We start from the raw sequence: 27,253 nt of genomic DNA, 5'->3' as shown, positions 1-27,253 counted from the left end.
CTATCCTCCCACTTGACATAAAATACTTTCTCATACCATCCACTCCTACTTTTTTATTATTATTCTTATTTACTTCCCTTACTTATACTCATAAATAATTTAAATAATAAATCTGTCCCTCGGAATTTCAAATTTAAATTCAAAAAATTACTTATTTACAAACAAATTATGTAAGTTTAATCCTTACGTGACCGAGTAAAGTTCAACACTCTTGAGGCTATCAAAGTCATGTATAATAATATATATAGATATATACTTCCAAGTCCACCCCCGTTTTGAATTATTTCCCGCTCACGTAATCACGCTTCCTTCACGAAAACGATTGAGCAAGAGGTAACGAACTATCGACCTATTCTTTATCTTTTTCTTATTTGTCTTTTCTTTCTTCATCCTCTATATATAGCAATCCTATAATCATTTTATTCATAAGAATATAAGTAAATGGAGATTGAAATCGAACGAAACTAGACACTTTAAATACGGAAACGATGACTACCCTTTATGTTAATTCCCACAGTAGATGCTTCCGATTGACATATTTAAGTTTAGTATCAGGGGAGAAGGGGGCAAAATGGGGTACTGAAGGAAATATTCAATTTTCGGAGACTCAAAACCCTCAAATTTTTTTTTTTGATATTCGAAGTGGATAGAAAAAATTTTTAACTGCCGTTCAAAATAAAATTTACATTTTTCGCGGGAAAAATGGAGTATCCCCTAAAAAAGGGGGAAAAAATGTTAATAGTTTTTATCATGAAGCAAAAGTCATTTTCGATTGACACTTTCGATTTTTGAAAAAATTCAAAATAATGGCCGAGTATACACTTGCTGAGATATCGATAATCAAAGACAGAAGGATCCTTTTTCATTTGAAAGCTGATATCTCAGTAGCAAATTGTCGTACAGAAAAAAAAAAGCAAATTGTAGCTGAATAAATTTCCTAAAAGAGCCATGAATTGGTTTTTTCGAAAAAAAATTTTCCCGGCCCCGTAGACCTAAAAAAACAAAACCAAAAAATTTAGAAAAATTTCGTCTCGACCTTTTTCTCATGATTCCGCAAAAACCGTGGCTCAAAAAATTATTTTGGGGGAAGATCTTTAAACTAGAGATTTCAAGCTTCAATTTGCGTTCCTTGTTTTTTCGGTCCGATCATTTTTCACAAAAATGCAGCCTTCCAAAAATCACTAAAAAATTTATAAAATTTTCTTGTTCCTTTAATTTTTTCGATAAGTGTATTTACAAAAGTGATTTTGGAATGTTGACAAAACATTTTGAAAAACGAACATTTTTTATAAAATTTTTGGGGAACCCCCTAGCCCATTTTTCCCTCCCTTATAGATCAAGTTGGCTTACTATTACCCTGTAATAGGTGTCGCTAGTGTAGCGCGGCTCTCACAAGTGCTCGGCATAATGTCGACTTTAAAATATGTACATTTACAACTGGCTTAGTCATTTAGTCATACGCTATACATAAATCAGTAAACCGAGTGCACATTATCGGCACAATATTTATCGTAATACATAACTCGAACAATTTCATGTCCGTTGAAAGGTAAACAGGCTGCGTGATTACAAAATCATGTATCGCGGAAGTTTTGGGTTAAACTTTTGCTATACCGCGGGTTAGGCCGACTGACCTACTACTAATTTTTTAGATATATTATTCACACTAAGATTATGCTAATTAATGCATTGTTTACCCCCATAAAAAAAATTAAAAAAAAAAATATGTTAAATATAAAAAAAATATATTTTTCATATAAAAAAAAATAGCTAACTTTTGGCCGATTTTCTTATATATTTTATATATTTAAAATATATTTAAAATATATCTTAGAATATATAAAAAACACATGTATAAAAATATATTTTTTTTATATTTAAAAATATACAAATATTATATAAAAAATATATTTTCTATATAATTTTTTTATATTTTTATAATTATATTTTTTTTATAAATTTTTTTCATGGGGGTATTTAGTTTTTTTATAAAATATAAGATATATGAGCGAATAGTTCAAATGAAGGTTTAATTTTTAATCATCAGGTCAACGATGAATAATTTAATGAAAAAAAGAAATATAAGATAAATAAAATAGAAATAATTGAAACATCGAAGATCGATTAGTTGATGCTTGGATCATGCTGATAAATTATTGATGATAAACAAAATAAAATATAATGATTGCTCTTGTGGTATATAAAAGTGTCATATTATCAGATGTAATAATCGACAAGTCTCGACGTAGATGAGCAATCGATTTCCCTCGGGTCGAGGGTAGAAACATATTTTTTTTTTAAATATTGAGAGATGAGTTTAAAGATGAAATGTAAGACGCAAAAGATTTTATTTGCGGAGTTAAAAAAAAAGGAAAATGTAAGAATTTGAGAAGAAAATAAAGATGAGAGGGTGACTGAGAAGAAACAGTTGTGTTGACAGGCAAAGTTTGCTCAGGGACATCACCACCTGTAGAATAAATAACGACGAGTCAATTTTATCCAACGATTCTGAGGACTAAAATAGATACCAAGGGAATCGCGTTACCCGATTAGCAAGAGAGGCCAAGTATTTTCTCTCTTTTAATATTATACTTTCATGTATGTCGATTTTATTGATGTACCGTGCCATTGAACGCAGTGTTCAATGTATGGATTGAGACAAATCAATTGATTTTATCATTTTTTAAGCCTGGCAAAATAATTATTTTGCTTCTTGTTCTCGTAGATTGTGTAATTTTTATAACTACACAGAGAAATTATTATGTACCTGAAGATCGTAACGTTTTTCGCCCTACGAAAAAAAAATTTGGATAGTAAAAAATCTACTGGATGACTAGATTTCTAAAATATTTCGCACTTAGATGCTAATATGTCAGCTGAAAATCTTAAGTCAACCCTTAACTCCGAAACTACCCCTTAAGCAGTCAAATTTCATCAACTTTCTTCATTTTCGTTGTTCGAAAAACGTTCCGATCTTCAGGTACATAAATTATTCTTGTCTAAAAAGCTATGGTGTCATAGTAAAGCCGGTCCATAATGGCCACCTGACGGACATTTAAATGAACACGTGAAAAAATTACTATGGCCATAGTACAATTAAAAATGGCCACAGTAATTTTTCCATGTGTTTATTTCAATATCTGCTGGTGGCGAATATGGTCCGGCTTTACTATGGCACCATAGTATTTCACATGAGATTAATTTTCCTGTATATACAGTCATCATTAATTAGCAGCAAATAATTAATTTGCTGCCATCAACCAGGGGACAAAACAGAACTTAGTAACAGAGGAGTGACACAAAAACAAACGTGATCTCGGGTCAAAAAAATAGCCGAAGTTTGACGTTTTTGACTTAAATGGATACTAAGTGGGTCAAGTTAGCCAAAAGTGAGCAAAAAATGAACGAAAACACATTTGATTTTGACTTTTTTCTGGCTAACTTGACCTACTTAGTATCCATTTGTCAAAAAACGTCAACTTTGACGGTTTTCTTTCAGTCGACTTATTTGTCAAAAAGTAAAACGTCTCTTATATTTTTACCCAGGATATTCCACGTACTTCTTACTCTTCTATTGTAATCAAATCAATGATATTGAAAGTAATAATTGAATTTATAATTTATAAATAACATACATCATAAATTTTTAATAACTTATAGATGTTTTGTATTCTAAGCCGCATCTCCCTGCCATTTTCCTTCAATTTATATTAATATTTACTAAGTGATAAATTAATTTAGCAGTAAGCTGATCAGTAATTAATTCTTTGGAGTTTGTCAAGTCCGTGAGATGCTTAAGTCTAAATTTATAACAATTGTTAATCGAAAGACCGGGGTGCAGACTGTCCTTGTGGGGATCATGGCCGATACGCAGGTCTGATAAAAAAAAATTATTTTAAGCTAATTCATTATTAAAATAGTATTAGTCGATTGAATGGCGAGTTCAGTTAATCGTCAATTAAAAGCAATTTATCTAAATATACATCCATATAAATTACTGTTTGGTACAAGTGTTTTAAATAATAAAAGTTTAACTCCAGCATTGAAAACAAGATGAAATTTTTAATTAGTAAAGTAAAATAAAAACAAAGTGTACTTGTATTTTTCATTCGTTCTACTAAAAAGAATAATAAAATTTTTTTTAATCCACCCTATTTGATTACGTAAATTTAATTAGTTTTTCTATTTTAAAAATATGCATTTTTAATATATATGTATAAAAATTTTCTAATTAAATTTTTTTAAATTTCATACATAAAATTTATTTGTTCCTCTAGATTCATTAAAAAAAAAAAATTAAATTAAAAAACGTTCGTAAGTTGAAGTTTATAAATAAATGTCTATATATTTGTAAGCAACGAAATAATTTTTTTTTGTTAAATATAAAAAAATAAATATGGATGTAAAATGAAATAAAAATACTGCTTAATTTTTTGACATTTAATACTTCATTTTAATTAATGAAAAAGTATAAAATAAAATTTCCATTTTAACAGTGAGATAGAAGTATTTCTGAAGACATTTTTAAAATAAATTAATGTACCTGGAGATCGAAACGTTTTTCGCGCAACGAAAATAAAAAAATTTATGAAATTTTACTGCTGAAGAGAGACTTGAAAGGTATTTTGGGGTAGCTGCAATTTCCGACTTATATACTAGGACCTACTCGAAACATTTTAGAAATCTAGATCCAGTTAATTTTTTACTTTTCATTATGTTTTTTTATTTTCGTTCTGCAAAAAATGTTCCGATCTTCAGGTACATAAGGGAGGGGGGGCAAAACGGGGTACCCCCAAAATTTGATAAAAAAAAATTTTATATTTTAAATGGTTTTTAAACATTCCAAAATCACTTCTGTAAATATAATTAAGCGTTACTTAAAATTTTTTTTGGTAAACTTTTTCAAAAATCAATTGTCAGTTGAAAAATATTAATGACGTTTGTTTTATGATAAAAACTATTAAAAATTTTTTTTCTTCTTTTGTCTCCAATAAACATGCAAAATATAATTTTTCTTCATGTAAATTACTTACAAAAAAATTCAACTTAATCAAATTCGTTTAAAATCCAGAAATTTTTTTTTTACCTTTTTTAGGGGGTACCCCACTTTGCCCGCAGAAATGAAAAATTTTTTTTTCAACGGTAACTGAAAATTTCTTCTATTTATTTTGAATATCATTAAAAAAAAAAAGATTTAGCGTATTTGAGTCCTCAAAAATTTGGTATTTCCAGTACCCCCTTTTGCCCCTCCTCCCCTATAAATTATGTCATTGAGTCTTTTAAAAATTATTTTATCTGAATTTTGAGTGTCCAAACTGGGCCTAAAGTGGCCAAAAACGGTACCTCTACTCTAGATTGGGTGTAAATATTCGGTAGCAAACAATATAGATAAAGCGGAAGTTTACAAATTGAGAATCTGTGATATCCGTTTTGGTTGCGATGATGATGAGTACGGCAGGATGCAGCGACACGTAGCACGCGCCCGGAACAAGCGAATGAGTACCCACAGTCACGATCAATACTTCCCTCCTCACGGTTTCCACCCTCGAGCTCTTCTTTCTGAATTCTAGTGTAACCTGCACACCGGAGTACTCTATGTACACTATACAGACTACAGTACAGTACAGCGCATACAGTAGTGTGATAGCATATATGTATATATATATATGCCCGATAACTACACATGCCCCGGTGCACATGCTTTGAGTTTTTATTTTATACCTCTATATGCTCTACCTATAGCTCTATGCATCTAAACACACTTACACACAAACATTAATTTTTTTTTTTCATTCTTTCCCTATCTTCTATTTTATTCCGCCTCTGTTGTATTCTGCACCCTCGGGTTTTTTTTCTCTCCAGTCTTTTCCTGCCCATGGATCTCATTCAGGTGAAAGAAAACTCGGTCATGGTCATTTCAGTGTCACTCTAATGCTTCGATTCAATCGTTTTTTAAATTATAAATTTATAATTTTACCAAACTCTGCTACACTATTAATATTATTTTATAAATTTCGTTTTATTTAAATGACAGATATAAAAAATATACATGACTGTCAGATAACGGAGATCGATCAATACTTTTCATGAATACTTAATCTAAAGCTCTTATTAAAAGTTTATTTAATCGTTTTGTCTATTAAAAAAAAACTTTGAATAAGTAAAAAAAATTAAGTTTATTTTTAATTCAAATAGAATTGATTTTATGGAAGTGAATTTTTTGAAATATAAATTTAAAAATTTTAAATGACGTTTATGTAATGATATGTATTTTTAAATTTTAAATTTAGTAGAGAGATTTGATAATAAACAAGCTGATGGCCGTAAGGTAAAACTATTTTATTGGACGTTCTAATCTGAGCCTAAAGTAAATAAAATGATGAAGGTTTCATTCCATTGGACTTAACTTCATCGCATTAAAACACGTTGTATTGGGAATCCACACATTCCATAACGTACAAAACCGGCCCCACGTGATCTGAATTCCAAAGTCCTAGCAAATTATATAGGGGCATAAAAAAAATGTCCTGATTTAATTTACTTTATTAAGAATAACATATCGAGAATATAATCGATTGCGTTTTTAGTTTCTATTTATACTTAAATTTTTATTAAATAATACTTGTAAAACAAATTAATTCATCTGTCAAGAGTCTGTTGAGTCAGTAGAAAATTTGTCAAAAGTCTGTCAAAGGTCTGTTGAGAGTCAGTCGAAGATCTGTCAAAAATCTGTCAAAAATCTATCAAAAATCTGTCAAAAGCCTGTTAAGAGTCAGTCGAAGATCTGTCAAAAATCTGTCAAAAGTCTGTTAAGTCAGTCGAAGATCTGTCAAAAATCTATCAAAAATCTGTCAAAGGTCTGTTGAGAGTCAGTCGAAGATCTGTCAAAAATCTATCAAAAATCTGTCAAAGGTCTGTTAAGAGTCAGTCGAAGATCTGTCAAAAATCTGTCTAAAGTCTGTTAAGAGTCAGTCAAAGATCTGTCAAAAATCTATCAAAAATCTGTCAAAAATCTGTTAAGAGTCAGTCGAAAATCTGTCAAAAATAGTATTCGTAAAAAAATTAACGGATAATTTTTTATCCATGAAAAAGTAAATTAAATTACAACGGCTGTACCTGCGGTTAAAATCGATGTATCGATAAAAAAAAAGATTGCAAGCTTTGAACCTCTATCCTTAGGTTCTTTTTCTGTACCTTGATGTCTACATTTTTTCTGAAAAATCACGGGTCAGAACGAAAGGAGGAAAAAAGTGATCACGTTATTGGACTAGAATCAGAAAAATTTCCGCTAAAATCTGTCGGTCGTTCGAAAGATAAAACTTTGGTAGCAAAAAAAAGGTAGCGAGCTCTAAGCGATTTTCTTTAACGGGTTTATGATTGTTATTTTGATAAAGAGAGAAATAAAAGAATAAAATTTCGGATAAATTTATTGCAGGACCAAAAAAGTCAGAGTTGACTTTTTGAGCATTGGAGTATTTTTTTAAATTACCTATGACTAATTAAGGAAATAATTAAAGCCCTAGAGAGAATAAATATTAAATTTTTTGAAGAATGACCTCAATGATATTTTTGGACGATGGTCAAAATTTATAACAAAAAATCGAAACGAATTTTGAAGACTTTAAAGTATAAATAAATGATGATTACTCTTAAATTATTTTCATGAGTCTGCTATTTGGAATTAAAAAATGCTTCTATTACTCAATATTTAATTAAACGTTCAGTTAATCACCAAATATGCTCTATCATTAGTACATATATATGCTCAAAAGATTCATTTTTATTTTTAACTTTAAATTGGTATCATTAGTTCTCGTAATCTATTAAAAATAATCATTATTAGGAATGTCGAAATCAATTAGAGCTATCATTTAATTATATCAATTTTTTTTTTAATTGATTAGTTAATCAATACAAGGCAAATGACGCATTAAATAAAAATGATTTCAATCTTTAAGTGTTGAAAAATTTTATCTAATCCAGCCGATAATCTAAAATGAGTCTATGATATTAAATAGTAATTTGGGCCGTCAATTATTTCAATTTATTGATTATAAAAAATATTACTATCGTATGTAAAAAATTTATTTGCATCAACACTTTTTTAAATTTGACATTTGAATTTTAACAGAACATAAATTAAATACGAAGTAATTAAATTACTTGCAGGTATTAATTGAGTTAATTAAAGTACTTTAAGTAGACATGGATATATTTTATGTAAAATGAATATGTCTTTATATTTAAAAATATGAGGTTTATAAATTTAAAAGTAAATAAATTTAATGTTTATTAATTATTTTTATTGACGACTCATCTTTCAAATAATAGCTCAAGTTAAATAAAAAAAAAAAAATAATTCATTCTACAACCAATTGTTAAAATATATAATTTATAACAAAATGATAATTAAATTCGTACAACGCATATAACAACACGCTAACGTTTAAATGTTAGCAGTTGGACTTTAAATTACCTCAATTCTATAAAATTATTTTTTTTTTCTATTCTATAGAAAATTTTAATTTCATTTTAAAACGTAATAAAAAAAGTTTATTAATTATTTTTAATAAATGGAATAACTTTTTTAATAACGAATAAATTTTTTTTCTTTACTTAATACTTTACCTAAAGTAATTATCAATAATTTATTTTAATTAACAAGATATATATTAATAAGAACAAGAACAATAACAGAGAATGTAAATTTCTTTTTAATTTTCTTTTTCCCGTAAAACAAAAGGGACCGGATTTAATTGTAATTTAAGCTTTCTTTTAACAAAGTAATTAAGTCCTTTTATATTATCATACTTAGTATACCTATACTGTAACACTTGTTATCATTTTAAGTGGAAGTTTATAAGAAGAGTACTGAGTGAAAAGCCTTGTCGAGCACAATTGTCAACAAAACGCGTTTTATTCTCTTCTTTATCTCTTCTTCTAATACTATATACATTAAGGGTATTCTCAGACATTGCCCTCACTCCACTTATTAAAAATATTTAATGACTTTAAGCTGTCATGACCGTATGCTAATTTTAAAAAAATTTAAGCATTAATTGAAAACTAGACAACGTGGTTACAACTTCGCTGTCATAGATTTTTGAAAAATTACTTAGAGTTGTTACCAAATAGGAATTAAACGAAATTTTGTAAGTAAATTTTAGCCGCGAAAATTTGAAATTTCGAATTACGATCAGAAAAAAAAAAATTTCCCTACGCCAGAAAATTTTTCGCATTATGAATTGAAAACAAAAATTTTTCGCGCCAAAAAATAATTTTTTCCTTCGTAATTTTGACATGAAAATTTTACTTAAATTTTTGAAATTTCAAATTTTCGCGGCTAAAAATCATTTTATCCTTCGTAATCTTGACATAAAAATTCTACTTAAATTTTTGAAATTTCAAATTTTCGCGGCTAAAAATCATTTTATTCTTCGTAATTTTGACTTGAAAATTTTACTTAAATTTTTGAAATTTTAAATTTTCGCGGCTAAAATTACTTAATAAATTTGATTTACGGTAAAATCGGAAGTACACTGCCCGTTTTTTAATTAATGCGTTAATTAATTAATAATATTTGAATACAGTTGACAGTTCAAGGTCATTGAATGTTTTTGAAAAGTGGGGAGGCAGTGGGTATTGTCTGAAAATTCCCTTAATTTAATTAAATGTTTAATTAAATTTCTATAAAATAACAATATACTCGTCAATTAAAATAAACAATTGAGTGTAATAATCAATATTTAAATCTAATTTTAATATTAAATACTCCAATAAATAATGAAATTATCAAATCGACTGTAAAATAAAGTTTAAAAATTTTTTATATGAAATATTGAACAGCGAAAAAAAAATAAACGAATAAATGGAAGTTAATTTGCGTGAGGAACGTTCGCAGGATGCGATGAAGGTCAGGGGTACATAGCAATGTAACCAAGTGGGGATAAGTTTAATAGTATATTGTAATATTAAAGCAACACAACAACGTTTACACTAATGATTAAATATATATAGACGGTTAAATTAAAGGTTTGATCAGCTGTCACGTTGTTAAATGTAAACGTGAACGATATGGATAGATAATCATGTACTAAAATAAAATGACGTCTATATATTACTTTGCGAATCTTGTCGTAAGAAGATCCTAAGTAATAATGAAAATACTACACGCCCACATCCCGTGACTCGATGCTTTATAATATCCCGCCGTTGCTAAAATCTTAATATTTTAATTCTGGATTTTGTATCAAGTGGACGTGCCTACTTTAGTATTAAAAAAAAAAATTTTAATTCATTTAACACTCGAGCTTTTAGTCCGAGTAACATCGAGGGACAACAAACGTGTTGAAAGATAAAATATAAATATTTTTAAAAAATAAGCAAACATGCTGAGGGTGATAGTGAATTACATTTTCCTCGGCCTTCTTTTGCAAACTTTTATCGTTTCTGCAAAGGTAAGGGATTTATTCAAATTTATTAGTGGAGTTTAACAATAGAATTTCAATTTTTTAAAATGATTACTTGAATTTAATATAAATAAATAGTTAAAATTATTTGAATTCCACAATTTTCAAAAATACTTTTTTTAGTTACCCGACTGGGTGCCTGCAGAAGTAATTGACATGGCACAAGGAGAGAAGGGTAGATGTATGTCTGAGCATGGAACAACAGAAGGTTTTTACTCAATTTATTATTAAAAATAAATTTTGAAAATTTTTCATCAATTTGATATTTTAAAATTAATTTTTTGTTTATAGATATGATTAATATGGTTAACGAAGGTAATATTCCTAATGATCCTAAGCTAACTTGCTACATGTTTTGTCTGTTTGAGTCCTTCAGTATAGTAAGTTTTTTTTTTTATTATTAAGGTAAGAGACCTAGTTCCCGATCACTCATGTGTTTGTATATATATTTACTAAATTTTACTAAATATATATATATATATATATATATATATGCAAATACATGAAGTGATCGAGTACTAAACTGTAAAAAATTTTTGGACTCGGTGTAGTGTAAATGTCTCGGTGTAAAAATTTTGGTGTGAAAATTACACCAAATTCGGTGTTAAATTTAGTAATACGGGTTTGAAAATTTTGGAGACTAGACTACACATTAAACTTTAGTTAAATTTACACTTGATGGTGTCAGATAATTTACACAAAATATTTAACCATTGAATTTTTATACAAGAACACAAAATTTTTAATGATCGTTTGTTGCTCGTTAATTAAAATTACGAGTAACACAGAATGGTGTAAAACAAGTAGATTACACCGTGGAAAAATTACACCGATGAAAACTTTACACGAAATTTTACATCGAAATTTTTTACAGTGTTTCCCTGATTGGATACTGGGTCTTTTACCTGATTATCAATTAATTTTTTCTATTTTGAAAGATATTTTTTAATTGTGAATATAAATTTTCTTTAGATTGATGAAGACGGTGTACTAGAATATGGAATGCTTACTGAAATGTTTCCAGATGATATAAAAGCTAAAGCAGAAACTGTTCTTTCAGGTTGTGCTGAGCAACGTAAGTTCAATATAAAAATATATAAAAATAATAATAGTTAATTATAATTATTATTTTATTTTTCATTTTTAATATTAAAGCTGGAGCTGATAACTGCGAAAAAGTATACAAAATAGCTACATGTGTCCAGAGCAAATCTCCTGACGTAAGAAATAAATTGAATTATTTTTTTGTTAACTAAAACGGCAATTCAAAATTTCCTTTCCTTTTTTCTAGATGTGGTTTATGATTTAAATAAATATATTACAATACTAGTAATGATAAGAAAGGACGAGAATGCCGACGAGTGATCGAAGAGGACGCGAAAAAAAATAATTTTAAATTTTCACCGAAATAAAATTATCAAGAAAACAGAAATATATTAAAAATATATAACTTTAATTACAGTGTAGTAAAGAAATAAAAATTAATTAGATTTTTAAAAATTTCCAACGAATGTTTTAAGCAAAGGACTTACGAAATGTATAAATTTATACATATACATATATATGTACACATGTGTGTTAATGTAAAAAAAATAAGTGACAAACTCAATATACAATAAAATTTTCAAAATATCAATGCACATTTTTTGGACATCGGTACGACCATTAATTATTAAAAAAAAATAAATAAATACTTTTGTTACAAAAAAAATTTTTTTTTAACTCAAGAAAATTTTTCTATCCACTTCATAATACAAAATATTTCTTGCGCCAAGAAATCCTTTTTTTCTGTGCACATAAAAATTTTATTCAAATATATATACCCTGTAAATATTTATTTTATCAAGTAAGCAATGATTTAAAAATACAAATAATTAAATAATTAAGATAATTTATCTAATGAATATAATTACGCACGTAACTAATATACCAAGACATTAAGACATGACTAATGGGCATAAAATAATAGAATAAAAAAAAAAAAAAGTAATAATAAGAAATGTGCTTTAAAATAATGGTGTTATCAAGCGTAAAGTATGCGTGTGATAAAAAAATATTAAGAATAAAAGTACAAGGCACGTATTATAGGACACTAATGGTGCTTGAATGAAATTACACGCTGTAGCGTGGCTGAATTAATTGAGTTTGTATCAAGATTAGATACTAATCCAATTGATAATCATCGAGATAAATTTATCAACACGAAACTGAGCATGCTAAGTGTAACTACGTGTTAAGAACATTAAGGTGATAGCCAGACTAAACATATAAACATTTTTTTTTTTAATGACAATGAGAATTGTGAAGTAAACCTTGAGCCAGCTATTTTCTGTAGTAATTATTTTTTCTTTACAGTAAAAAAAATTTTTTATCGATTATATTTTTTACTTCACAAACTCTAAAGTATCTATAGCAGCAGCAACAACAACAACAACAACAACAACAACATTGGACTCTAGGCACAATCGTTCATAGCTTTTGTTGGCATAAAAAATTATACCTTGAGGTCGATAGAGTGAATAGCAGCGGAGTTTGGAGAAGGATCTTTAGCAGTATCTCGATTTTCAATGTTGTTGTTAACGTTGGGCAACGAACCCCCAGCTCTGAATTGATTCCCAATGTTTATGTGCAGGTGCTTACTGCCACTTGATTGAGGAGGACTTGCACCAGCACTCTTCACAGACAATGGTGTCTCTGGTACACCACTTCCAGTAGGACTTGCTCCTACTGAACTGCTTGCTGACGCCACCTATGCAAGTTCATTACAATTGTTGTTGTTTTTTTTATTCAATACAATTGTTTTATCCCAAGTAAAGACAACACTTAAATTTTTAACGCTAATTTATTTTTTCTACCAATGGGTGTAAATAAAAATAATTAACGTGCAGATCAACATAAACTGACGGGATTAAATTATATGTGAATTAATTGATAGGTAGATAAGTTATGAATAATAGAGGAAATACTGATGTACAAATCGAGGTCACATTCTACCCTTTTATATTAAAACCTCAAATTAATTTAATTTTACTCAATCAACTCGTGTATTTTAATAATTTAGATTTACATTAGAGTATGATAAGTCAATTTATTAGCATACATGTGAGTAAAATAGTTACGGTAAATTAACGATCCGAATTTCAAATTTAATTAAACCTGGAGAAATTAATTTAAAATTTTTATGGCAGTAAAGGATTCGGACGCGAGGATTTTAAGTTTGAATTAAATTTACAAGCTGAGAAAAAAAATAAGAAGACAAGATAAAAAAATAAAAATTAAAGACAATTGATTCACGAGAGCATTATTTATCGTATTACTGCGGTATCAACCCTTGCTCCGATGCTGTTATTTAATACTTTTTTTTTACGATCTACGATAAAACTTTTACTCCTTATCTCTCTATTTCTCTCTATGTTTACTTGTCGAGTTTAATGGAAACCCAGAGAAGCGATCGTAGCCTCGAACTCGGAACAGTAGCTCTATTCGTCGTTGATATATTGGATGCAATGTGTGTTCCTGCATCACATCACAAGTATGCACGTGTGCAACACATAATATAGCCTTCGTCGTCTCATACATGTGACGATAACGTTTTATTGTTATTGCGAATAGCCACGACGCCATCAGACGAGAGAAAGAAATTAAAAAGTAGCTCTCTGTTATATTTTAAATTCTTATATTTTTATGCACCACATATTATCCATTACTCATAAATATTTCATTTATTTTTATTATGCAGTGTAAAAAAATTGCGGAGCGAACCCGGATTAAATCTGGAGCGGATGACTGTTTATTTACTTGATCCCTTTGGAGTAAAATTCACTCCGAAGGGTGAATGCGGATTCAAATAAAATTCTGATGACTCCGAAATCAGTCTGCTGAAAAAACAAACTCTCTATTTACTCCGTATGTGGAGTAATTTTTTCTAATATTCCGGAAGTCCGAGTATTTACTCCAAATTCACAAAATTTTTAACAGTGGAGTAAAATTATAAAATAAATAAAATTATACGGATGAAAATTACTCATTAACCAGAGCACGAAATTATGCTAAAAGATATTTAAATCGAAAATTATAATATGAATAACAATTTAATATTCAAAATTAATAATTAATAATTTATAAGATACTTCAGTATAATTTATAATTAACATCTTCAGTACTTAACAATTAGTAATTATTATTTTAGGTTTTCAATGTTAAATTTATTTAAAAATTTAGTATTTAAAAGTTCACAGAGATCGATTACTCGCAACATCTTCCACTCTCTATTTTTCTCTCTCTCTCATTCTCGTCTTGTTAAATCTTTCTCTCTTGGTTACTCTCTTGTTCTCAATTGAGAACACTCAGAGTTACCATTTTCTCTTTGTCAGTGAAACGAGGAACAACGAAACGACCTCGGAAATTCAAATATAGCTGATGAATATGGTGATGAGCCAGCCCAATCGAACCGTCAAATTCTAATCGTTAGAAACTTTTTTATATTTTTTTAAATTTTATACCCATCAGAGTCAATAACGACATGTACTAAACTATCATCAATACCTTCCTCAAACTAAAAACAAATAAATAATAATAAAAATAATCATTTTTTACTTTAAAATAAATTTTGGCGATCAAAAATAACCATTGAATTATTTTTTATCTATCAATATTCATGGTCCTAAAGTTAGCAGACAATTAATAATTTTCGGTTTTCAAAAAAAAAAATCTAAAAATATACACATGTAGAAAATTAAAAAAACTATAAGTGCAATTTTTTTAAATATTTTTATTTTTATAATTTATCGTTTTGAATAAATTTCAAAAATTTTTAGACGTCAGTTAACTACGATCCTGAAGTTAGCAGACAATTAAAAATTTTCTGATTTTTTTTTGAACAATTAAATTTGAAGAAAAAAAAAAAATAAAAATATGCACATGTAGAAAATTTAAAAAACTACAAGTGCAATTTTTTTAAATATTTTTATTTTTATAATTTATCGTTTTGAATAAATTTCAAAAATTTTTAGACGTCAGTTAACTACGATCCTGAAGTTAGCAGACAATTAAAAATTTTCTGATTTTTTTTTAACAATTAAATTTGAAGAAAAAAAAAAAAACTAAAAATATGCACATGTAGAAAATTTAAAAAACTACAAGTGCAATTTTTTTAAATATTTTTATTTTTATAATTTATCGTTTTAAATAAATTTCAAAAATTATTAGACGTCAGTTAACTACGATCCTGAAGTTAGCAGACAATTAAAAATTTTCTGATTTTTTTTGAACAATTAAATTTGAAGAAAAAAAAAAAAAAAATATGCACATGTAGAAAATTAAAAAAAACTATAAGTGCAATTTTTTAAAATATTTTTATTTTTATAATTTATCGTTTTAAATAAATTTCAAAAATTATTAGACGTCAGTTAACTATGATACTGAAGTTAGCTGACGTCTAATAATTTTTGGATTTTTATAAAACGACAAATTATAAAAAAAAAAAAAAAATTAAAAATTGCACCTATAGCTTTTTTAATTTTCTACATGTGCATATTTTTTGTTTATATTTTTTTTTTTTAATTTATTTGTTGAAAAAAAATCTAAAAATTATTAGACGTCGGTATCATTGAAATATTTTATATCTAATATTCGAAGTTATGAAAAAACGGAGTAAACAAAATAGTATGAAATGATAAATAAATTTTAATGTTAATAAAATATGTATGAATTTTTTGAAACACATTCCGTCACGTTCTTCAATGATACAGTGACATAAATAATTAAATAACCAATTAAATAAACATTAATACAAACAAGTCCGACTATTTTATATTTTGTTTCCCTACTCAGGTCATTAGCACTTGAGTAAAGAAATAAATGTTAAATACGTTCAATATGGCCAAGGCTAATAAAAAAAAAAATATCAACAATAAAACTTTTGTCGCCATACTATTCTATCAAATAATTTGTCATTGAAAGAAAAACTGACGTGACTAATTCACACGATGTATAGACGAGAGAAATTAAACGAATCCATAAATTCCTTAAAATAAATAAATAGATAATAATAATCCAACAACTTCCTAGTATTTCTTAACATTCTTTTCACACACGTATTTAACTCATTAAATAATATTTATTAACTTAATACCCGATAATACTTGGGCACAAAGTATTTAGTACACAGAAAAAAATAACTTCTTGGCGCGAGAAATATTTTATGATCCTGAGTTAGTAGACAGTTATTAATTTTCGGATCTCTTCGACATATCAATTGCAAAAAAAAAATAAACTGAAAAAATGCACGTGTAGAAAATTAAAAAAGCTTTAAGTGCATTTTTGTAAATATTTTTTTTTTAAATTATTTATCGTTTCTAAAAAAATCCAAAAATTATTGAATGAAGAAAAAAAATATGATACTGAAGTTAGCAGACAATTAGTAATTTTCGGATTTTTTTTTTCACCAAATAATTTACAAAAAAAAAAAACTAAAAAAATAACACATGTAGAAAATTTAAAAAACTATGGGTGCAATTTTTTCAAATATTTTTTTTTTCATTATTTATCGTCTAAAAAAAAATCCAAAAATTATTAGACGTCTGCTACCTTCAGTATCATAAAAAAATGAATGAATGTAGCAGTCATCAGACGAATTTAAAATTATAAATAAATAGAGTATATAATTTTAAAAAATATATTTTTAAAAAATGCACTTATTAATTTTTTTAATTTTTTAAATGCGTATTTTTTTTTAATTTTATTTTACTAATTATTTAGTTTATTTATTAATCATTTTAAATTTGTCTGATATCTGCTACACTCATAAAAAAATTTCTTGGTGCCATAAATTTTTTTTGCTCCAAAAAATTTTTTTAAAATTCAAACTAAAAAAAAAAATTTTGGAGCTCGTAAAAATTTTCTCGAGTAAAGACTTTTTAGCGCGAAAAAATTCTTTTTTTCCGTATACTTAAAAAAAATACTTTTCCCGCGCATTATCTGTCTCATGTGTATTCTATTTCGTATTCTTATTTTATTTAAAAAATAAAAAAAAAGCTTCGTCAACAAAATCGTGAGAAAAAGATACGACACAAAAAGTGGGCGGAAGACGAAAAGCAAGTCGTAAACTCCTGCATATATTTATATATATATATATATTATTTCGTCTTCTTTCTTTAGTATCTCAATCTCCTCTCTCACTACCCTTCCACTTAATTCTCTTTCTCTCTTTCAATGACCACACCGAGCTCCGAAAATATACACGAGGAGTAAGTATGTACACATACATTTAAAATTACAGCTTCTTCGTGTTTACGTTTTACCGTTTTCTATCCAGAGCAACGCAAACGTTGCTTGTAATCCGCGTGCACTAAAACCCCGGGAAAAAATAATAAAATAAAATATAAAAAACGGTGATAAAAAATAAAATAAAACTGCATACATTTTCATGTACACACATATATCTATATATGTATCCACATAAAAAAAATCATAGAAATAATATTTTTTTATATGAATAATAATAATAAAGGCAGTGGTAGCAGTAGCAGAGCAGTATCATGCCGAGGGAGGTTAGGGACATTGATCTACAGGAATAAAATGAAAAACCAAAATAATAATAATGGTAATAAAAAAATAAACTGCTTACCCTGCTAGTAACATCGGAAACTTCTCTCATGATGGCTTCAAATGCAGCAGTTTCCTCAGCCTGTTTTTGGTTGAGGAGCGCAATCTTTTCACTGAATTTCCGTGGATTCGCCATGATGGCCGGGCCACGGCACAAGTACACAACCCACACAAAACTTAATCACGACTATATCTGTACACACACTTTTACTTACACAAAACACTCAATAATCACTTGATAAATTTATAAAACACCAATAATTACTACTAATTATTATCAAACCATTAAATATTTATACCTGTTTGTAAAAAACAAAGCAACAAAAATTAATTAACATTCACCTGTTAAAGATCTAGGACAGACTCAAATAATCACGTCTTTCTATTTAAATATGTATTATGTATTTCCCCAGCTTCGCCCGCCTTCTTGCGCTCTAGCTCTAAATTTTACTCGGTCTCTTTCCCACTGTCGATTTCCAGTCTCCCTCCCTCTCGCTCTCTTTCTCAGTCTCCTTTCCCCGGGTCTTTCACTTGCGGTCTGTTTGTTGCCTCCACAAGACCGCAAGCTTACGGAGGAGCTTGTCACCAGTATTTAAATATTCAAGTTTAACAGAAACAATGCAGCTCTCGACACGACTACGATCACTAGGATGATGTCCACGTCTTCTCATTTCATTCCCTTACTCTTTTTCCCGACTGTACACGCGCGACACAAACACGACCTCTCCCCAATCTGTCCACACACACAACACTTTTCAAATTAAACTTCTACTTCTACTTCTATTCCTATTTCCTCTCTACCTCTACACCACTTAAATTTCCTACTTCACTTATTACTATTATTTATATTTTACAACTCGTTCTCTTTACCCCGCAGTCAACTCCTCTAGTCAGCACTCGCGTGTCAATACAACAATTCGAGTTATTGATAAAAAAAAATTTAATTTTAAAAAAAAACAGTTGACAGAAATTTAAAAAAAAAAACTTTGTCGCGCAAAAATTCAAATTGTCCAGTATTTAAATTTATTACCGCGAGTTAATTTAAAAAAAAAATATGTTGGGTTATTATTTATTTAATGTCTTATGTCTCTCTCTGTTTAATATCGTGCTTTTGCTTACTTCCACCACACATGAGAGCGTGTTGCGGGCTTTTTTAACACACCACTGCCGCCTCGATTGACTGACGGTCACTGATACGCAAGATTATGCGACGCAGCGCGCCACGCGCATCGCGCAGAAACTCTTTTATTCAGAGCCATTGGTCATATCAACGACAACGACGTACACTTTAACTTGTGTTTTTTATTTATTTACTTGAGTATTTTTTTTTTTATTCAACTCAATTCAATTTTACTCAATACATATGTATGGAGATATTTAAATAAACTGATGTTTAATTACACCAGTACATATTTATTTATTTATTTATTTATTTACTTATTTAATTGTTGGCATAAATATTTTTATTATCAATGATAACGATTATTGTTATTATTTATTATTTATTGAGTAGAGCAATGGTACGTTCACTGTCGGATGCTGACAATAATATTTTTTACATTAGGTGGGAAATAATAGTAACCCCGTAGGAGGTTACTTTTCTATTTAACAAAGAGCACCACTTTACGCGCGCGACGATGACAGACTAAGGAAACATGCCCAAGGTTTTTCTCAGCTGATGCAAAGCGAATCGTTTTATCGATTGAGGTTTTTAAACTACTGCGCATTCCCGCCAAATTTTTTATTTCATTTGAATCCGGTTTATTAACCCCGGATTATTTGGCTACGTGGTAAATTTATGAAAATATACTTAAATAATTAAGTAATTATCTGCTGTGCATATTAATTTGTTTAATTATTATTTCAAAACAGAGTTTCTGTTTGAATTTATATTCAAATTTAAAATGATGACGTGACTGACGCTGATGACCTTGATAATGTTTTTTATCCTCGTTTCAATTTGTTGTTTGCTCATTTTGCGTATACTTGTGTCACAATGGAGTAGATATTTATTATTTACGAGTTATGATATTATTTTTTTAATTTTTTATAGATATAGTAATATATGTTGTTTAATTATGTACAAGTTTGATGAAAAACTTGAAATTGAGTTGTTGCCGGCGGTTATTTACAAACAACTTGTTGATGAATTGAATTATGATAATGGGTGGAATATATTGGCTGAGTATGTGGCACAACAGCTTGGATTTAAAGGGTAAATAAAACAATATATTTATGTAATTAATTATTAAACCATGGGTATGTATGCTGGGTCTTTGGAGGAACAGTCAATTTTTTAAAAAATTACGTTTGTTTCGTTTGTTAACAAAAATTTTAAACTTTACTTTGGCAACTTCTGAGTCATGGATTAGACACTTCAAGGAATGATTCAGAATTTTTTTTATATTTTTTGAAAGCCTAAAAACTGAAAACTTGACTATTTCCTAAAAGACCAAGTTAAAATATTATGAGTGTGAATATAGCAGATGATACTTAAGTTAGCCGACGTCTAATAATTTTTGGAATTTATTCAAAATTGTAAAAAAAAAATATTTAAAAAAATTGCATTTATAGTTTTTTTAATTTCCTACACGTGCATATTTTAGATTTTTTTTTTCTGTAACTGATTTTTTTAGAAAAAAATCCAAAAACTATTACGTGTCTGGTAACTTCAGAATCATATATAGCAGACATCAGACAAATTTAAAATTATAAATAAATAGAGTAAATAATTAATAAAATGAAATTTTAAAAAAATGCGCATTTAAAAAATTTTAAAATTAATAAGTGCATTTTTTATAAATATTGTTTTTTAAATTATTTACTCTATTTATTTATAATTTTAAATTTATCTAATGTCTGCTACATTCATGATACTGAAGTTAGCAGGCGTCTAATAATTTTTGGATTTTTTTTTAGACGATAAAAAATTTTTAAAAAAATATTTGAAAAAATTGCACCTGTAGTTTTTTAAATTTTCTACATGTGCATATTTTTATATTATTTTTTTGCAGTTGATTTATTGAAAAACGAAAATTCAAAGATTTTTAAATGTCTGCTAACTTTAGGATCATGCTACATTCACATTCGTAAAATATTGAAGTAATTATTAATGAGTGTAAAAGTATCAGACATCAGATAAATTTAAAATTATAATTAATTAGTAAAATTAAATTTTTAAAAAACGCGCATTTAAAAAATTTTGAAACTATTAAGTGCATTTTTCAAAAATATTATTTTTTGAATTATTTTGTTTATTTATAATTTTAAATTTTTCTGATGCCTGCTATATTCATACTCATCATTATTAATCTAAATAATATTATAGTTCCAGTTGGATAAAATTATTAGAAGACAAAAGAAATTTAAAACAGACACCAGCTGAAAATTTACTGTGTGAATTAACTGTACGAACGTGTACAGTAAGAACTTTAGGTGAATTATTAAAAAACTGCAAACTATTACGAGCACTTTCGATTATTTGCGAGCGTGAATCTTTAATTATCACAAGACAGCCCAACTGTGATGGAACTGATGAAGTAGAAGTAGATTTTGGAAAGTGTTTAAAATTAAAATGTCAAGCTACGGGATTACCACCCCCTGTTTATACCTGGTACCATGAGAATCTTCCATTGGAAACACAAAATAAAGAAGAATTGAGTGTTGTCATCAGTAGTACTGATCAAGAAGGAGAGTACAAATGTCAAGTAACCCAAATTAATACAGAAGACTTAATTGTTGATCAATTAATGTCCAACTCGGTTTATCTCAAAATAAAATCGAGACCTGTTATTATTACTAAACAACCACTATCAGTAATTGAAGTGCTGATTAACGGTACACTTAAATTAAGTTGTCTGGCAGACAGTCACCCGGCGCCTAATTATCAATGGTTTCATAATAACACTAAATTAGATATTCAAAAATCTAGTGAACTTGTTATAGAAAACTTTAGCAGTAAAAATGAAGGAAAATATTACTGTCATATTTACAATAGTGTCAGTGAAGTGTATACTGAAAAAAGTAATGTCATGGTAAGTGTAAATTATATTTTTTTATTACGTCTCAATTAATAATAACTGACATGATTAAATGGGGATTATTTTGGTATTTATAGATCGAGTTGCCTCGGCAAAAGGCAGTAGCTAAGATAGCATTACTTGTAGCTAATGAAAACTATTATTATCAGGAAAAATTAAAGACACCACAAAAAGATGTAGCTAAACTTGGACAACTTCTCGAACAAATTGGATTCCAAGTTATTTGCTTCCTCAATTTGACGACTGCACAAATGAAAAATGCTATGAATTTTTTTAGCTCATTACTTTGTGAAGGTGTCTATGGTAAATTTAATGAAATGAATTAATAGTATATTACATACCTAGGGAGGAAAGTAGAACATTTCAACACGCGTATAATTGCATACCTGAGCCGAAGGCAAGGGTGGCAAACACGTGAATCGGGGCGTCCTACTTTCCTCCCTAGGTGTGTAATATTCCAATTGATACCAGCATCGAAATTTAAAATTTCAGTGTCTCTACTGTCAGTAGAAATAAGATAATTTTAAACCAATGCCGCGAATTAATATTACAGACGACCCGTCATAAGCCTCTTTCCCTCAATCGGGAATTACTGAGTCCAAAAACTTCCCCCACTTAATCACTCTAAGGAGTTTCGTACTAGAGAATCCGTTATAAGATTCCGTTAAAATTGTCAAAATTATAAACTAAAAATAGGAAAAAATATCAAAATTAATGATGAAAATTTACTGTCTATATTTCGCAGATAATTTAATCATTATTAAGTAAAATATAATTTATTATTAATAATTGTAATCATGACTTACATCAAAAGCTTCTGTTACAATTGAAAAGTTTTATTGAGCAGTAAGTTGATAAATAAAATAATTATTTTTATTAATACTGTAATCAATCCCGTTATCAGTATAATTTTTTCCATTAAAATTATTATTAGTGTAAAAAGATAAGTATTTATTTTACCGCTATAAGCATCAGGGAAATCGGGATACTGGCGTATGTAACAAAATGTTAATATGACGTTTAAAATGGCATTAAATAAACACAGGCTTATAACGGGTAGTCGAGAACAAAACTAAACGTACGGTAGAGGAAAGACTGAAATTACAATAAAAATTTCCTCTACGTCCCCTAGACCAGACTTATGACGAGTAGTCGACTGCAGCTAACGCGTAAATTAAAATTTTTATTTAAACAGGTTTATTTTATTTTGCTGGGCATGGTTTTAAGATGCAAGAAAGTTATATGCTTGCAGTAGACGCTCCGAATAATTTTTTAAGAACCGATGCAATATGCGAGAGTGAATTACTTGCCATGATTCTTCCGAAAGATCCAGCGTTGCTAGTTGTGATTCTCGACACGTGTCAAACAGTTCCTCCAAAGTAATAACATAACTTTTACTTCGACACTTAAGTCGGGAATATATTTAAAGAAAAAAACTTTTTCTTATAGTAGTAGTTATGATATAAATTACAATATATTTTATTTATAGAGAATTAAATCCTGAAATTCACAAGGAAATTCCTAAAGTTAATGAATACAGAAGTAATAAAAATCTTAGAAATTTAATTCAAGCCTACTCGACATCTAGCCATCGTCCGAGTTACGAAAGATTTAGTAATGACTGTGGGTTGTATGTAACTCATTTGAGTAAATTTATAACAAGAGATATACCAGTACAAAAAGTATTTGAAGAAACTGGAAAATGTAAGGGAATATTTTTATTTATTTAAATTAACTACTGGTTTTATTTATTACTAAAATAAATTACTATCCGGTAATAAAATATGTATATATATATATATAAATAATGATAATTAATATCACAAATGCTTTCAGCGATTGATATCTGGTTTGAGGGGAAAGAAAGAAATCAAATTCCGATGTTTGCTTTGACAGTAACGAAACCTTATCGTCTTATTGACGCTATTTACGCTGGTAATTTAAATTGTTAACGTCAGAGCCCTATAGTACTCATTTATTACCGTAATCATCACATAATTAGTTACTTATTTTAATATTTTTTTCTAGGAAAAACTTCTGACGTCATCAATAATTTAAAAGACATTACAACTTTTCCGACTAAAACAATCGATTTATGTTTCAAACAAACTGGAATAAATTGTCAACTTGTTATCGCACAGTTAATTAAACCCTATTTAAATTTTTTAAAGTTAAATCTTATTGGTCTAGACGATGATGTCACTGTTAATTTGTACAACTCTGTAAAATTAGAAAGAAATAATTTATATCGCAGCTCTCAGAGAAATGAATTCCATCTACACAATCCGCAGATCAATAAAGTTGGAATTATTTAGATTTATATCTATATATATATCAAACTGTTTTATTAGTTGGCTATTACTCTAAGTGATATTATTTTTTAGGGTCCAATTGTCGTATCGATTGAGAGAGACGGGACTTCATTTGGCGCAACATTATTCAAAGTTACTGATCATATTCCTCCGTTATTACGCAACTTGTGATTGTAATAAATAATCTTATCAAACATATGTATTATATATATATTATAAAAACATGTTACCTTTAAAATTAATAAATTATTTTTTTTATTGCGTTTAATTTTATATTTATCGTTGAAATAATTATTTCATTGACACAAATGCTCATTTATTTTTTTATTTTTACAGAATATAAATTTTTTTCCTTTTTTTTAATGTTAATAAAAAACATATCACTTTCATATCTGAAAAAATAAACAGATGAAAATAATTGTACATACGTTAATATTTTTAGTTATCAATGGAAATAATAATAATAAATGTTATATAAAATACTTACCGCGGTAACTAACATTAATTCATTACACATAGTAACTATCCATGATGACGTTACATTTTCAGTGTACTCTCGGGTAAATCGATAATTAGATAAATATATTTTTTCACGGTATTCTGGCATAATTCCCATTTCAAGTGGTGGTAATTCGCCTCTCTTTTGCATTTCCTCAAAACCTCTCAGGCTATAGTACGCCATTGTTATGTCAGCAAATACTCTTTCTCTATCTAAAATATAATAATAATTATTATTATTAACAATTAGGGACAAGATTTTGGCCTTATTTTTAAAATGAATAGTTCAAATTTGTGATATTACGGGGAAAATATCGGTCTTAGTAAAAAAGTTATCGAACAAAAGATGTAGGAAATTCAATTTTCTAAAAAAAATGTCTCTTATCATTTTCTTATACGATCAATATTTTCACCGTAGTTCTCAAATTAAGATTCATAATGAATGATTCAAAATTTTGTTAATTATGAAAATCTTAATTTTGAAATTACGGCTTTCTTATTAGTCCTTAGAAAAAACTATAAGAGACATTTTTTTTAGAAAATTCAATTTCCTACAACTTTTGTTTGAAAACTTTTTTTATAAGACCAATATTTTCCCCGTAATATAAAAAATTTCACACTACTAATTATTAATTATTTTTAAATTAACGCGAAAATCCTGGCCCTATTAATAATTAACAGTAATCATTACAATATCCACTACGTTCATAATTTTTTATTTCATGTAATTGAAAATATCTTGAACGTTATTTCGAAGTTTAGAATGAAGGATATCAACAAATCCCCCCCCCCCCCCTGATTTTAAAAATTTTCAATGAGGAACTCCATGACTATTAAAATTTTATTAATTAATTATAAAAAAAATTTGAGGCAATAATCGAAAAAATTAAATTACGTTCAACTCCAAATTAATAACAACTGTACGTAATTTTTAAAAAAATTCCAATTTTGGAAAAATTGTAACTGCGTTGCCCTTCTTCAATTAATGCTCAAACTTTTTTTTAATTAACTGCGATTTAAATGCGATGACAGTTCAAAGCCATTGAATATTTTTGAAAAATGATCCTGAACTTACAAGATAATCAACAGTTTTTGGATTTTCGTCAACAAATAAATTATAAAAAAAATGCACATGCGGAAACTCAAAAAAGCTATAGGTGCAATTTTTTAAAATATTTATTTTTTACAATTAATCGTTTTACGAGAATAAAAAAATTATAAGACGTCGGCAAACTTCAGTATCATTTTAAAAAGTGTAAGGTGTTGTCTTATGTCATTTAAAATAAAAATAATTGTCAATTGTTCGTTACTTCCACTATAATAAACAAAAAAAAATGAATAATAATTAAAATGAATGTTACCTTCATCTCCTTCACGACGAACATCAATCGAATATGGAAAGTTTGCATAAATCTCTCCTTTTTTAATGGGAATTAATTTTTTTTGTTCTTCTGATAACAATGATATTCTTTTCCTCAGCTTTTCAATGACATCTGGAATAACTAAACCTTGGAGACTATCGTAGTCTTCTTCAGCAAGAGCGTGTGATACAACTTCCACTGCCTTAAATAAATAAAAATTAAATTAAACTGCGATTGCAAAACAAAAATAAATAAATGTATAAAGACATACTTGCTTGGATCCATCAGAAAATTCTATCATATCAAATTCATTATCAAGCGAGCCTCTTATCTGCATGTGAAGATTATAAGAGCTTTTGAAAGTTTTAAAAAAATTCGGCACTAGAATTAAAGGATCATCTGTCAAAGCTGGAAGCCGGACAAGATTTGCTTCCTCCTCTGGCTGGACACTGTAAAATTTTTTGTCCCCATGATTTGATGTTTTTATAATTGAATTTATTAGCTTTTGTTCCCGCAAACATGAATGATTAGGTAATTTATTATTATCTAATTTTTTAATTAATTTATTCGCTGTCATTACTCCGTAGTAACGAACACGTGGATTATTACAAACATTTTTGTAAATATTATAAAGTAACATTGCTAAAAAATAACCTTATCAAAACAACGTCTTACTCTTCGGTATTTACGCACAAATTGAATAGTAAACAATCATAACCTCCAAAATTTGAATTTATCATCTTAATGATTTTTTATCTGATAAATCTAATTATCTATTTGAAATTACGTATTTTTTTATTATTATTTTGTAATTTTAAAAATAAATTATTGTAATTAATTTAATTTTACAATTGTTTTGTTTAAAATTCCCGCACTCACCATTTTTAGTTATGGCGGGTAATTTAAAATTATTAAATATTATTATTCTGAAATTAGCAGACAATTAACAATTTTTGAATTTTTTTTCA

General features: G+C 27.9%; 4 protein-coding genes across 11 annotated transcripts in view; 2 read left to right on the top strand and 2 right to left on the bottom strand.

Annotated features, from left to right (window-relative positions):
- LOC130666745 (CREB-regulated transcription coactivator 1-like) overlaps nt 1-19,731 on the bottom strand; it is a 41,756-nt gene extending 22,025 nt beyond the window's left edge. For 3 of the 7 annotated variants that reach the window (XM_057467990.1, XM_057467992.1, XM_057467991.1), the window contains exons 1-2: nt 18,097-19,730; nt 12,970-13,218 (exon numbers count right to left, since the gene is read on the bottom strand). In XM_057467990.1, coding sequence (XP_057323973.1) covers nt 12,970-13,218; nt 18,097-18,210 — 363 coding nt within the window. In that variant the 5' untranslated portion in view covers nt 18,211-19,730. Of the gene's footprint in view, nt 1-12,969; nt 13,219-18,096 lie in introns of all 7 variants that reach the window. The other 4 variants (XM_057467994.1, XM_057467995.1, XM_057467993.1 and 1 more) reach the window with 3 other exon arrangements.
- On the top strand, nt 10,231-12,109 carry LOC130666755 (general odorant-binding protein 69a-like). The gene is made up of 6 exons (XM_057468008.1): nt 10,231-10,457; nt 10,593-10,677; nt 10,761-10,849; nt 11,442-11,544; nt 11,625-11,689; nt 11,761-12,109. The coding sequence occupies exons 1-6, from the start codon at nt 10,389-10,391 to the stop codon at nt 11,776-11,778; spliced, it is 429 nt and encodes a 142-aa protein (XP_057323991.1). The 5' UTR covers nt 10,231-10,388; the 3' UTR covers nt 11,779-12,109.
- Nucleotides 19,732-20,009: 278 nt separating the features above from the next.
- LOC130666744 (mucosa-associated lymphoid tissue lymphoma translocation protein 1-like) lies at nt 20,010-24,699 on the top strand. Of its 2 annotated transcripts, none has more exons than XM_057467989.1 (8): nt 20,010-20,289; nt 21,403-22,108; nt 22,192-22,408; nt 23,310-23,493; nt 23,604-23,818; nt 23,951-24,049; nt 24,143-24,414; nt 24,499-24,699. In XM_057467989.1, the coding sequence occupies exons 1-8, from the start codon at nt 20,012-20,014 to the stop codon at nt 24,595-24,597; spliced, it is 2,070 nt and encodes a 689-aa protein (XP_057323972.1). In that variant the 5' UTR covers nt 20,010-20,011; the 3' UTR covers nt 24,598-24,699. The 2 variants fall into 2 exon arrangements, with proteins under 2 accessions (XP_057323972.1, XP_057323971.1); XM_057467988.1 differs by having other exon boundaries at nt 20,012-20,289; nt 22,192-22,417.
- On the bottom strand, nt 24,677-26,989 carry LOC130666753 (uncharacterized). The gene is made up of 4 exons (XM_057468006.1): nt 26,557-26,989; nt 26,286-26,487; nt 24,914-25,137; nt 24,677-24,818 (listed from the first exon to the last, which is right to left on the bottom strand). Exons 1-4 carry the CDS (start codon nt 26,923-26,925, stop codon nt 24,813-24,815), a joined length of 801 nt encoding a protein of 266 aa, XP_057323989.1. The 5' UTR covers nt 26,926-26,989; the 3' UTR covers nt 24,677-24,812.
- Nucleotides 26,990-27,253: the final 264 nt, after the last annotated feature.

Source organism: Microplitis mediator, chromosome 4 (genome assembly GCF_029852145.1).
Source record: "Microplitis mediator isolate UGA2020A chromosome 4, iyMicMedi2.1, whole genome shotgun sequence".
In the NCBI taxonomy this organism is placed as follows: Eukaryota; Metazoa; Arthropoda; class Insecta; order Hymenoptera; family Braconidae; genus Microplitis; species Microplitis mediator.
Note: the sequence above shows the minus strand (reverse complement) of the source record. Positions and strands in the feature narration are given on the sequence as shown.